At 46.1% G+C, this 14,047-nt stretch overlaps 1 protein-coding gene across 1 annotated transcript in view; it reads right to left on the reverse strand.

Annotated features, from left to right (window-relative positions):
• Positions 1-14,047, reverse strand: part of LOC139459674 (E3 ubiquitin-protein ligase UBR4-like) — a 159,208-nt gene that overhangs the window by 30,086 nt on the left and 115,075 nt on the right. Inside the window, exons 93-107 of the mRNA XM_071241293.1 lie at positions 13,054-13,318; positions 12,304-12,445; positions 11,920-12,001; positions 11,003-11,176; positions 10,023-10,144; positions 8,525-8,678; positions 7,820-7,863; positions 7,100-7,183; positions 6,479-6,566; positions 6,016-6,097; positions 4,875-5,028; positions 3,558-3,683; positions 2,897-3,087; positions 1,353-1,425; positions 573-682 (exon numbers count right to left, since the gene is read on the reverse strand). Coding sequence (XP_071097394.1) covers positions 573-682; positions 1,353-1,425; positions 2,897-3,087; positions 3,558-3,683; positions 4,875-5,028; positions 6,016-6,097; positions 6,479-6,566; positions 7,100-7,183; positions 7,820-7,863; positions 8,525-8,678; positions 10,023-10,144; positions 11,003-11,176; positions 11,920-12,001; positions 12,304-12,445; positions 13,054-13,318 — 1,891 coding nt within the window. The remainder of the gene's footprint in view (positions 1-572; positions 683-1,352; positions 1,426-2,896; positions 3,088-3,557; positions 3,684-4,874; positions 5,029-6,015; positions 6,098-6,478; positions 6,567-7,099; positions 7,184-7,819; positions 7,864-8,524; positions 8,679-10,022; positions 10,145-11,002; positions 11,177-11,919; positions 12,002-12,303; positions 12,446-13,053; positions 13,319-14,047) is intronic.

The raw sequence follows: 14,047 nt of genomic DNA on the forward strand, positions 1-14,047 counted from the left end.
TCGTAGGTTTCGGGCGTGACCAAGGGACGCAACTCTGCACAGCGAATCACGGCGTCTTAGACGACTGGGCCACCCGTGCACCCCTCGAGTTCCTGTGGGTACGACCATAGATGACCCTTCTATGCTTGTGTGAGGTGGTGGTACCATGGATCCTGTGTCTTTTATGTAGCATAGGGGCGTACATTTTTACATGGAGCAATATCAAGTTCCTGTGGTCGTACCATATCATACACTATAGCTCAATAACAGCAAGTTCCAAAGGCCACTTATTGAACATGCAAGAGTGATGAGTACAGGACGCAGAAATGTGCATCCAGTACTCACAAATGTTCGTCAAAAACGCAAAAATGTATAGAATGGACATAAAAAATTTATACATGGTGCCACCATGGGAAACACAATAATGTTCATTGAACCAAATTCTTGACAGGAAATATACTTCCTGTAATTTAAGTAATTATTAACAATACACCAATTCATTACTTTACAGGACCCTCAGATTAGCCATTGAAATTAGTAATTGGGGTTCCCTGGGCCCCTAGTATTGTAGGTTAAGGTAAACAGACACTTACGCCAGGAGTGTTTTGATGGCCGGGGCATGCATGAGAATATAGTCCACCGAACTCTGAACAACGCCGTCTTGTAAGATCAGATTCTTCAGTCGGATTCCATTGGCATTGCTCTATTGAAAATGTATAAATCAGTCAGTGAGTGAGTTAATGGTGCTTTATGCAGCACTTGGCGTTATTTCAGCTGTATCTACAGTAATGGGATTTAAATATTAATTGATGCAGAATTAAAATATAAACTGATACAAGTAAGTGTGTATCTCGTATCATATTGTCCGAGAATATCATGGTTGGTTGGTTGGTTTGTTGTTTAACGCTGCACTCAGCAATATTCCAGCTATATGACGGAGGTCTGTAAATAATCGAGTCTGGACCAGACAATCCATTGATTGATATCATGAGCATCGATCCATGCAATTGGGATCGATGACCCTGCATCAACCAAGTCAGCGAACCTGACCACCTGATCCCGTTACTCGCCTTTTACGACAAGCATAGTCGCCTTTTACGGCAAGCATGGGTTGCCGAAGACCTATTCTACCCCGGATCTTCATGGGTCTGACATGACATCCCTGTATGTTTTATGATGCTTTTAACAATATCACAGCAGGGGACACCAGAAAAGGGCTTCACACATTGTACCCATGTGGGGAATGGAACCATAGCCTTCAGCATGAAGCAAATACTTTAACCACTTGGCTACTCATGTGATCCCAAGCCAACACAGAAAATGTGACAGTCGTGAGAGACACAAGATAATTTATCGTGATGGCTTCCTCTTACCTCAATACCACTTGCGATGACACAGAAACAGTCGAGGTGCACCTGCTCATCCTGGCTGTGCTCAAAGTCAAACCTGGCAGAAGAAAGGCAGATTAACACCTGTATAAATACACTTTTAACATTGTTTCAGTTATACCAGGGCATGTCAGATCCTGGCAAGACAAAGGTATGCAACTCTAGGCAGTGCAATGCTTAACAGACCTACATCGTCTGTCTGGTGTCATCAGGCCATAGCACCTGTCTGATTACACACTATTAGAGGATAAAGACATATTGAACTTAATAATAACCTTCAGTGCTTGTATTATTTGCTTAATAACTTTCACAGTGTTTGGTATTAATTCCAAGAAAGAACATAAACCAAGCCAGCGAGTTTGACCATCCCTTCTGTTAGCTGCCTACTACCCACATTGTGACCACCCAATCTCATTTGAGGATTCAAACATGGTTTGGTTTGTTGTTTTACGCCGCACTCAGCAATATTCCAGCTATATGACGGCGGTCTGTAAAATAATCGAGTCTGGACCAGACAATCCAGTGGTTGATATCATGAGCATTGATCCACACAATTAGGATCGATGACCTGCATCAACCAAGTCAGCGAGCCTGACCACCCGATCCCGTTAGTCGCCTTTTACAACAAGCATAGTCGCCTTTTACGGCAAGCATGGGTTGCTGAAGACCTATTCTACCCTGGATCTTCACAGGTCGATTCAAACATGGGTTGCTGGGGGGCTAATCTGACCCAGAAACAGCATGTGGTCATGACGAAAGCCTGCACATCCTAAGTCCTGCTCATCCAGTGTCCAGTTCTCCAGTTATATCAACATGTGTGAGGAAACACAATGCAGGTTGTAGCTGTCTAGCACCATGGTCAAAGCCATGGGAGTATTGGTGCAGGCAGACCAAGGATCATAATCAGGGCTATTCTGGGATTCAAACCCACAACAGCAGGTCCTGGCAAGGTGAAGATCTGTTATGCTTGGCACAGGTCCACAGCAAGGCTGGAAAGACCTGAGTTTGTCAGCATCATGAAGCCTCAGCATCTGTCTCCCCAAGTGATAGAGTGTCTGCCCGGAGAGCGGAAGGTAGCGATACATACCAAAAGACATTTAAAGACGGTACTTGTTCTTACCCTGTCTGCCGCATTAACAGGGTATAACTAGGACTGGTTGGCTTAAAGTCAGCATACTGAGTTGGATATTCATGTTAAACTGTGGCATTGTATCTCAGTGGGCTAGCACTATAAATCGGCATCAGTCCGCACTAGTACAAGCAGCCTCATACACCCACGTGCATGCACGTCGCTGTATAAATGCAATAATCTTGGACGCGACGTTAACCCCATTTCACGTCACCTCACCACTTGAAGCCACACAGGAGGACAAAGTTCATCTTGAACTTCCAGAGGTAGCGGTTGCTTAACAATATATTCCATGGCATCTGGTACAAATTCTAATTCGAAAAAATGAATCTCTATTTGAGAAAGTAGTCCTTGCAGTTTGTGTTAAGCATGGATTGTATCATCAAGAGATTGTACTTACTTGTTGAAGTCGAGGTACTGCTTGAAGTGGTTGAGTAGCGCCATCATCTTGTCGTCCTCCCCGAAGGCCAGGAAAGGGATGAGCCTCATGAGAGCCTGCAGGACGTTGTTGTTGGCGCGGACGAAGGGGGAGTTGATGCGGCCAAGCAACATCATCAGCTGCTCCTTGTCGCCACACAGCTTGGAGAACTCCTGGGGGAATACAGTGTACAGTGTCAGATCGTACAGTGTCCCCTTGTACAGTGTCAGGTCGTACAGTGTCACCATGTACAGTGTCAGATCGTACAGTTTCCCCTTTGTACAGTGTCAGGTCATACAGTGTCCCCTTGAACAGTGTCAGGTCATACAGTGTCCCCTTGAACAGTGTCAGGTCATACAGTGTCCCCTTGAACAGTTTCCCCTTGTACAGTGTCAGGTCATACAGTGTCCCCTTGTACAGTGTCAGGTCATACAGTCTCCTCTTCTATAGTGTCAGATCGTACAGTGTCCCCTTGAACAGTGTCAGGTTGTACAGTGTCACCATGTACAGTGTCAGATCGTACAGTGTCCCCTTGAACAGTGTCAGATCATACAGTGTCCCCTTGTACAATACAATGTCAGGTTATAAAGATCCAAATCTATAGATACAGTGACAACCAGCAGTGTCTCCTACAACTACTCACGGTATACTGCTCCGGGGTCTGCTGACTGGCCTCCAGTAGGATGACCTCCAAGATCTGCAGGATCTGCTCCGTGATGGTCTGCCCCTTTGTGGCACTGGCCCCACCCTCCTGCTCACTCCACAGGGCCTGCACACAGGAGCAAACAGGAGTCAATGTTACTGTACGTCACAGACAGCAATATACCAGTGACCTGGCAGCCTGCAGCCCTTGTACAAGCTCTAACCAGGCAAACCAGACACACCAGACTGGATGATCAATGATCCAAAGTCTCACACACTGACTCATACACAACCAGGTCACACCCTGCAATCCAAGGTCACACACCCCAGGTTACATATCCCAGGTCACACACCCCAGGTCACACATCCCAGGTCACACATCCCAGGTCAAAGATCCCAGGTCACACACCCCAGGTCACACATCCCAGGTCACACACCCCAGGTCACACATCCCAGGTCAAAGATCCCAGGTCACACATCCCAGGTCACACACCCCAGGTCACACATCCCAGGTCACACACCCCAGGTCACACACCCCAGGTCACACATCCCAGGTCACACATCCCAGGTCAAAGATCCCAGGTCACACACCCCAGGTCACACATCCCAGGTCACACAACCCAGGTCACACAACCCAGGTCACACATCCCAGGTCACACCCCCCAGGTCACACACCCCAGGTCACACCCCCCAGGTCACACATCCCAGGTCACACACCCCAGGTCACACATCCCAGGTCACACACACCAGGTCACACATCCCAGGTCACACACCACAGGTCACACATCCCGGGTCACACATCCCAGGTCACACACCCCAGGTCACACACCCCAGGTCACACACACCAGGTCACACATCCAAGGTCACACATCCAAGGTCACACACCAGGTCACACATCCCAGGTCACACCCCCCAGGTCACACACACCAGGTCACACATCCCAGGTCACACACACCAGGTCACACATCCCAGGTCACACACCAGGTCACACATCTCAGGTCACACATCCCAGGTCACACACCCAATCCTAATCAGTTTTTCCATAAGTAGGGTATACCTTATCAGCCCAAGAATCAGAGGACTCAGGTTTTGAAGGGTCACAGAAAAGTGTCTTTAAATCAAAAATGTAAGCATGAGAAAACTGGATGCAAAAGCTGACCACACGTGTATTTCTAAGTAGTTAGGCCTTTTATTTTTGCTAATGCTTTAAATATACAATAAACACTACACTTCACCAAACAAGTCAGCAGATAAGTGAGTGGGGTGTAACACCGCTTTTTCACAGCAATATCATGTAAAGATGTGAGAGTGGACTGACCAGATTGAGAGCGCCCAGCATGATGTTGATAGTGTTGAGTTCCGGTTTGATCAGCTCCTGTCTGTTGGCCTTGACATTGACAGCGAAGCCAAACAGCTTGAGGAGCACCACCATGAGCTGTTTGCCGAGAACCAGGTCCTTCACCGACGAGAGTCTGAAACATAACCAAGCATGTGAGTCCACAACACAGGCAGCTAAAACTGTCTTGCTAAGTGTCATATTTGTTTCACCTTGAGAAGACTTTCTAGTTCTTGTGAATTGAATGCTGTTCTAGTTGCAGCCAGCTATTCTAGATATATCGAAGTGGCCTATAAGTATTCGAGTCTGGTCCAAGCTGACAGGACCCATGAAGATCCGGGGTAGAATAGATCTTCAGCAACCCATGCTTGCCGTAAAAGGTGACTATGCTTGTCGTAAAAGGCGACTAACGGGATCGGGTGGTCAGGCTCGCTGACTTGGTTGATGCATGTCATCAATCCCAATTGCGTGGATCGATGCTCATGATATTAAACACTTGATTGTCTGGTCCAGACTCGATTATTTACAGACCGCCGTCATATAGCTGGAATATTGCTGAGTGCGGCGTTAAACAACAAACCAACCAACCAAACCAATCCAAACTGACAGAATTACCACTGATCTACAGCGTCACAGCAGAACCTAGTATCAGGGACCTAATTTGACCTGGGATCCCCAATAAGAAACAAGGTGGGGGTAACAGGGACCGTTCTGACCTGAAATCCTAGATGGGAAACAAGGTGGGTACCAGGGACATTGTCTGACCTGAAATCCTAGATGGGAAACAAGGTGGGAACCAGGGACATTGTCTGACCTGAAATCCCAGATGGGAAACAAGGTGGGTACCAGGGACCGGTTCTGACCCGGGATCCCTGTGGGAAACAAGGTGGGTACCAGGGACATTGTCTGACCTGAAATCCTAGATGGGAAACAAGGTGGGTACCAGGGACATTGTCTGACCTGAAATCCTAGATGGGAAACAAGGTGGGTACCAGGGACATTGTCTGACCTGAAATCCTAGATGGGAAACAAGGCCGGTACCAGGGACATTGTCTGACGTGGTATCCTGGATCGGAAACAAGATTGGGTACCATATTAACCTGAAATCATGTCATTCACTCACCTCTCTAACATGACCTCGAGTCCACCATTCTCAGCCAAGATGGCAGCCATCTTGAACACCTCTTCCTTGTCAATGTCCTCCTCTGTAAACAAGGGAGATAGAGAGCAAGTGAGTGAGTGAGATAGGATGGAAGGTGCTTTGAATATCACTGCTAAATGTGGGAGAAAGTACATAGTGTAGCAACTCATACCGGGAAAACCAACAAGCAGTAGTTGGAGCACAGTTTGGAATGATTGTGGATATACAAATGACAAACCTTGACTGTGGATATACAAATGACAAACCCTGACTAGTGATATACAAGTTACAAGCCCTGACTATTGATATACAAGTGACAAGCCCTGACTAGTGATATACAAGTGACAAGCCCTGAGTATTGATATACAAGTGACAAGCCCTGACTAGTGATATACAAGTGACAAGCCCTGACTGTGGATATACAAGTGATCCTAGCTGTACCCACCTGAGCTGTTGTCGAAGGAGTTGACCATGTCCTCGGTGGCGTCGCCCAGAAGCCCCCTCATTCTGTAGATGATTGGCATCGGCTCCCCCTGGACACAGACAATCAGATGGTCAGACACAGACCACAGCCTGGACATACATCCTTACTAAGTCAAAGGCATAGATATAGACAGTAAACATCCTTGATCGTAGAACCCCTTGCAGTCTATGTGAACTTATCATCCATGCTGTATAACCAAAACACAACAATAAACAGAAAACAAGTTTCTTTGTTTGTTTCTTGTTTAACGCTGCACTCAGCAATATTACAGCTATATGACGGCTGTCTGTAAATAATTGAGTCTGAACATCATGAGCATCGATCCACGCAATTGGGATATGATGACATGCATCAACCAAGTCAGCAAGCCTGACCACCCGATCCCATTAGTCGCGTCTTACGACAAGCATAGTTGCCTTTCACAGCAAGCATGGGTTGCTGAAGACCTATTCTACCCCAGATCTTCACGGGTCCAGAAAATAAGTGTTCACACAGGTGGGTTGGTTGATATAGTCCAAACCAAGGCTATTCTAGTCAAGCTTCTCTTGTTTCTCCGTTGTGACGTCTCTGACAGGTACCCACCTCCCCATGTTCAGGCAGCCAGATCTTCTTGTACACCTCCTTCACAGGCAGATCCAGGCTGATGATCTTCTTGTTCACCAGCAGCTGCAACACAACATTGGGTATTAGATGAACACCGATATTGTGACCACCCAATCAACATTTACATGGCATACAGAGATGTAGTCTTGAGATAAGACTGATGTGAATATGTGTGAGTCCAGTAACCGATAACCTGTTAACATGATCAGCCAGGGAGAGAGAGAGTGAGGGAGTGAGTGAGTGAGTGGGTTTGGGTGAGTGAGTGAGTGGGGGTGAGTGAGTGAGTGAGTGAGTGAGTGAGTGAGTTTGAGTATTGAGTATTGAGTAATGTGACAAAAACCCAAGTGATGCAGCTCTTAGATGTTTACCACTTTGGTGAAACCCACACGACTGGTATCAGTAAACCAGTGGTTGATAGCATGAGCAACTACTCATGCCATATAATCAACCAAGAATATAAACAGCATACAGGAATGGAGACACACATGTTGTAGATATAGTAGTGAGTGAGTGAGTGAGTACAGTTTTACGCAGTTTTAGCAATATTCCAGCAATATCACGGTGGGGAACACTAGAAATGGGCTTCACACATTGGACCCATGTCGGGAATCGAACCCCGGTCTTCGGCATGACAAGCGAACGCTTTAACCACAAGGCTACCTGACCACCCCAGATATAGTAGTCGTCATCAACACTCACCTCCATCCCGGTGTCATCTTCTAACAGAGCAACCAGCTCACAGTCTGCAACAAACCAAACAATCCACATAAATAAAAGATTCTCCGTCATAACACAAACACTGATAAATCTAATCAAAAACTATAGTAATGCCATGACCAAACTGCAATTAAGTTCTCTATCTCAATTACACTGAAGAATCGAAATTCAATCCAATGTTCAAAATTTAGCACAAAAGTCATGGCTCATTGACATTGTTCAAACATTAAAAATTCAAGACCTAGGGGGTCCGTAGATTCAAATACGATAGAAACAACCTCAATGAAACCCAGGACCTCCATATTTTCAAACACTGCACTCATTTCTGTCCAAGGTTCCATATTTACAATACCAATCACACCCATGAGTGAGTGAGTTGGGTTTAACGCCGCTTTTAACAGTATTCCAGTTATATCGCGGCGTGTCAGCTTAATGTGGGAGGAAAGCCCGAAGTGATGCAGGTTTCAGACGTTTACCACTTCGGTGAAACCCACGAGCACGGGTATGGTGCTGCGTACCTAGAAACATAATCGGGGCGAACCGGGATTCGAACCCACAATCATAGGTTTCTGGCGTGCCCAAGGGACACAACTCTGCACAGCCAATCACGGCACCTTAGACGACTGGGCCACCCGTGCCCCCTACACCCATGAGCTATTCTCTAGTACCCTGTCCCCTGTATCTTACCTTGGCAGATTTTGTTCTTGATGTCTCTCATGAGTGGCCCCATTCCTGGCTCGTTGGAACTGTATGGGTTACCCAGCATCCTCCCCTGCAGGAAGTCCTCTTGTTGGGGATCTTTCTCCAGAATCATGAAGAACTCCGCAACATCATTCTCCTCCTGGTCATCATAATTAAAGCATGATGTGGTTTTTTTTAAAGCACATATTAATACTCGATAAATATTTTTTTACACTGAATCATAAATAGCTTCTATTCTAATCTTTTTTGAAACTCTGAAACGTGCAACGTAGATTGTGTTAGGTAGGCAGAGCAAGTATACTGTTTTATTGGTCATCTACCACCTACAACTTGACCTTTGTTAAACCACTGATCATCTATAACGCTCATCAATTGTCTGGGCCCCGAAGGTAGCATTGTAGCGAGGGATCACTGTATGAGCAAACACATACAGAATGCTGTTTCTACAACGCGACCTCACACATTTTCATACACTAGAACTGTTGTAACACCAAAATATTACCATAAACATATGATAATTGAACTTCCAAGACACCTGTACCTTAAAATAGATTTATGATAGAGTGAGTGAGTGAGTGAGTATGGTTTTACGCCGCTTTTAGCAATATTCCAGCAATATCACGGCAGGGGACACCAGAAATGGGCTTCACACATTGTACCCATGTTGGGAATCGAAACCTGGTGCTTTGGCGTGACGAGTGAATGCTTTAACCACTAGGCTACCCGACCGCCCCGATTTATGATAGACATATTAGGGGTGCAATGATATGGAAGGTCACAATATGTAGCACGAAACATGAAGTGAAATACTTATATGGTTCAAAAGAGTGAAATAATGAAACATAGTGTCCCAGAACGTCTCCAGTACCTTAATAGAAACTTCAGATAGTAGTCATCATCTTCCCAAGGCAAGGCAGTAACCGTATTCAACGTAATAAGCGCCCAGGGCACTCTCAAAATTAGAAATAGGGGGCTCTTATCAGAGCAGAGTTGAAAGATAAATTTCGTGGTTTATGCTGACAGCCTGAAGTGTTTATGTACGACAGATATATTTTTCCAGAATTTAATTGCCCATAAATAAGGGTGCATATAACACACAAGTGCGTATTATACATGAATAAATAGCCTTGTGTACATTGACCAATCGGAAGGGGTGCTAATTGGGCTTGTTCACTAGCCAATACATAAGCAAATGTTGCCGTGGGCGCTTATTACGTCAAATACGGTAACTGCCTTTTAAAGTCCAGTTGCCATCCTTGCCAAACTAGGTTGGAATTTTGAGGTAATGTGTCCCTCTTATTGACTTATATAGTCATCTAACTCCCTTGCCTTGGGAAGATGAGTAGCCATAACAACCAGGTACCCAACTACTTTAACAAACTCCATAGTCTTAGCACTAAGATGACTGTGGAACAGGGCCATGGGCAGGTGCTTGATTCATAGGATTGTCCCTTATTCCTTGCCTGTCTGTCTGTGAACCTACCGGGTAGATGATGCTACAAAGTCTCTCAAAGATGAAGACAGGTGATCGGTTGTCTTTGAGAGGGTACTTCTTCACTGTCTGCACACACACAGCCATAAACTCTTTAGTCTCACTGTCAGTGCCTGCAACAGATTGGGAATAAATATCATAATAATATGGTGGCAACTTGAACACTCAGACCCCCAAGATTGCATGAATTATAAGGAGGAAAGAGTCCTAGTTGTGTGTATATGTGGATCTATCTTTTCCCTGTGAGTGGAGGATAAAGATCTCACTAAAGCAAACATTATTTTCAGTCTTCTGGGGTACTTGTAGTGAGGCAGCAATATGTGTGAGTTGAGGCAGTGTTGTGTGTGAGCTGAGGCAGTGTTGTGTGAGCTGAGGCAGTGTTGTGTGAGCTGAGGCAGTGTTGTGTGAGATGAGGCAGCGTTGTATGAGCTGAGGCAGTGTTGTGTGTGAGCTGAGGCAGTGTTGTGTGAGCTGAGACAGTGTTGTGTGAGCTGAGGCAGTGTTGTGTGTGAGCTGAGGCAGTGTTGTGTGAGCTGAGGCAGTGTTGTGTGAGCTGAGGCAGTGTTGTGTGAGAGCTGAGGCAGTGTTGTGTGATCTGAGGCAGTGTTGCGTGTGTGAGCTGAGGCAGTGTTGTGTGTGTGAAGTGAGCCAGTGTTGTGTGTGATGTGAGCCTGTGTTGTGTGTGAGGTGAGCCAGTGTTGTTTGTGAGCTGAGGCAGTGTTGTGTAAGCTGAGGCATATTTGTGTGTGAGCTGAGAAAGTGTTGTGTGAGCTGAGGCAGTGTTGTGTGAGCTGAGGCAGTGTTGTGTGTGAGCTGAGGCAGTGTTGTGTGAGGTGAGCCAGTGTTGTGTGTGAGGTGAGCCAGTGTTGTGTGTGTGGTGAGCCAGTGTTTTGTGTGTGAGATGAGCCTGTGTTGTGCGTGAGGTGAGTCAGTGTCGTGTGTGCGAGAGGTGAGCCAGGGTTCTATTTTACCTGTCGTGAGTTCCTCCAACAGCTCTAGCAGCTTCTCCTGGGTCTCGTCAATGAGCTTGGTGCGCTGCACGACCAGCTTCCGCAGCGACAGGTAGCCGTTGAGGATGTAGCCCACCAGACGGTTCTTGTAGTGCTGCTTCAGCATCTCCTGCTCCACAAACATGGACAGCAGCTCTGGGGGAGGAGAACACACTTAAAATTACTTCCATCTGCCACATAAGAATGATGGCTGTCTTACTGCATGTGAAGCTGAACAGTGTACCATACACACAAACACAAACCTATCTCGTCTTATCATATCACTTGACAACCCTGACGTGTTAGAGATACAGTCCAACACCGCTGTGTCATTGTTGAAGGGACAGGCATAAATACTTTGAGTTATCCGAGGTTCGACAACCAAAAATGAACAAAGAAGAATGGACCAAGCTTTTCAATTCGAGTCAACCACAAGGGTTCAGCACCTACATGGATGTCAAGTCAAGTCTCCAAAGGACAAGTGTACTGGATAATATACATTCAAACAGGGTTCGACCCGTGAAGATTCCGGGGTAGAATAGGTCTTCAGCAACCCATGCTTGCCGTGGTCAGGCTCGCTGACTTGGTTGATGCATGTCATCGATCCCAATTGCGTGGATCGATGCTCATAATATTAATCACTGGATTGTCTGGATTTACAGACCGCCGTCATATAGCTGGAATATTGCTGAGTGCGGCGTTAAACAACAAACCAACCAACCAAATCAAACAGGGTTCATATTGAAAGATCTCATTTGTGATTTCTTTAATATTAGGCATTTACAACTCTCTACCAAACTTAGGTACCTTGAGCCTTATTTTGGGTTGATACCAACTCCTTGACTACATTTGATGACTATTTTGGAAGAATCAGAGAAGCACAATGGTTGTGAACCTACCTGTAAGGGACTTGAGAGCAAAGCCTTGTGCTAGGTCCGAACTGAGAGTTGTTTCCTCAAGGTATTCCAGATGCTCTACTTCCTGAAACAACATCGTTATATGTTTGCAAAGCATTTAGATGTGATACACATACTGAAGAAAATTTATGGATGTTAACTTGTTGAACACAATGTTTTGGAGTATATGTTTACTCCTTCATTCACATGATGAATGAGTAAGCGTATACTCTGCAATATGTTCTATTCCAAAACATTGTTTTTAATATGTATATACTTCCAGAAACCAAATTGTCATAACCACACCCACACCCAGCCACACACACCCAGCCACACACACACGCACACACACACACCCACACAATCCTCCCCCATTATCATGCCTACCTTTGTGATGAGGTCTCCCAGGTGCAGCAGCACCCCCTTAATGGCCAGGTAGAACTTCCAGTAATCGGGGATGATGAGTCTCTTGTACATGCACAGGAAGTCACTGGCACACTCCCCGCTCCTCCCCACCTCGTCCAGGCACCTGAACACAACAGCAAGTGGGATTGGTTTCATGCTGTTGTAGATGGTCAGTCATATCATGATATGTTAATTTTGATCATAGGGATGCTGGACAGTGATGCTTACAGAGGTGTAAAATCATGTTCCTTTACACACATATATTAGATTGTCAAGTGACCTGACCCTGTGACTGGCTACCCCTCTACATTGGTCAGTAAATGGTCATGCTTCCTCAACCTGTGTTCATGCACTACCCACTTGACATTCTCCCCCCCCCCCCCCCCAGACATTGGTCAGTAAATTGTGGAGCATCCTTAACCTGGTCAGTGAATGGTCCTCACCCTGTGGACACCACCACTCCACTCTACTACCCTACCCCCCTACACCAGTCAGCTAATGGGTAAATGGTCCTCATCCTGTGAACAGCACCACTCCATTACCCTACCCCCCACACTGGTCAGCTAATGGGTAAATGGTCCTCACCCTGTGGACACCACCACTCCACTCCACTCCACTCCACTACCCTACCCCCCTACTTCGGTCAGTTAATGGTCCTCACCCTGTGAACAGCACCACTCCACACCACTCGACTACCCTACCCCCCTACTTCGGTCAGTTATTGGTCCTCACCCTGTGATCATGTCCATGACCTCCTTCCTCCGGCTGGGCACCTGAGCGATGGCCTCAATGATGCTGCAGGCAGTCTGTCGGGCGGAGCGGGAAGATGGGGAGAACATGGCCTGCTGTAACCAGGTGTTCTGAGTCAGCTTCAGTGTGATGGCCGGGGTTTTCCACATCTTCTGCTGCCACCTCATCCCGTACTTCTCCATCAGGTAGCGGGCCCGGACCTCTTTCTTCTCCTCCTCTTTCTTTGTCTCTGACTCCTCGGTAACCGCTAAACAGTAATTGTTATAGTTGTTGTTTGCTTGTTTGTTTAACACTGCACTCAGCAATATTCCAGTTGTCTAAAATAACTGAATCTGAACAGGACAAACCAGTGACTGACACCATGAACTACACAATTTCGATACGATGACATGCATCAACCAAGTCATCAAGTCAGACCATCCGATCTCCGAGTGATCAAACGATGACAATTCCTCCTGGCCACCACAAGAGCAAAAGGCACCACTTCAGCCCCTGGTTAATTCATGTATCAAGTTTGGATAAAATATCTTTCACGGATTTCAAGTTATGCTCTGGAAACGAAATACGGACAGACAGACCAGGTGACTATATCCCCCAGCATTACCAGGATGATAAAAAGTTAGACGACTTGCCATCTGTCTCCCCCACCCCTCACCCACACCAAAAGATTCCGGAAGAGACACAAAGAAACATTTCACACAGCAATCATTAAGATATATGTTTAGTAACTGTTTGAAAGTGTAGTAGCTACAATAACAAGAACAGATCCAGCATCTTTAAAAGGGAGGGGTCCAAAATATCAAAATCCTCTGTCAGTCAGTTATACTGCCTACAACACACTACATTTGGTTTTCAAAAGGGGAGGTCTCGAACCCTGCCCCTTCCCGCCTTTGAATAGCCATCTTGGTAGAACTGGAGTGAGTTGGGTTTAATAACGCTTTTAACAGTAATCCACTCATATCGCGCCGTGTCAGCT

Source organism: Haliotis cracherodii, unplaced genomic scaffold, assembly GCF_022045235.1.
Source record: "Haliotis cracherodii isolate W230 unplaced genomic scaffold, xgHalCrac1.p SCAF_13, whole genome shotgun sequence".
NCBI classification, from domain to species: domain Eukaryota; kingdom Metazoa; phylum Mollusca; class Gastropoda; order Lepetellida; family Haliotidae; genus Haliotis; species Haliotis cracherodii.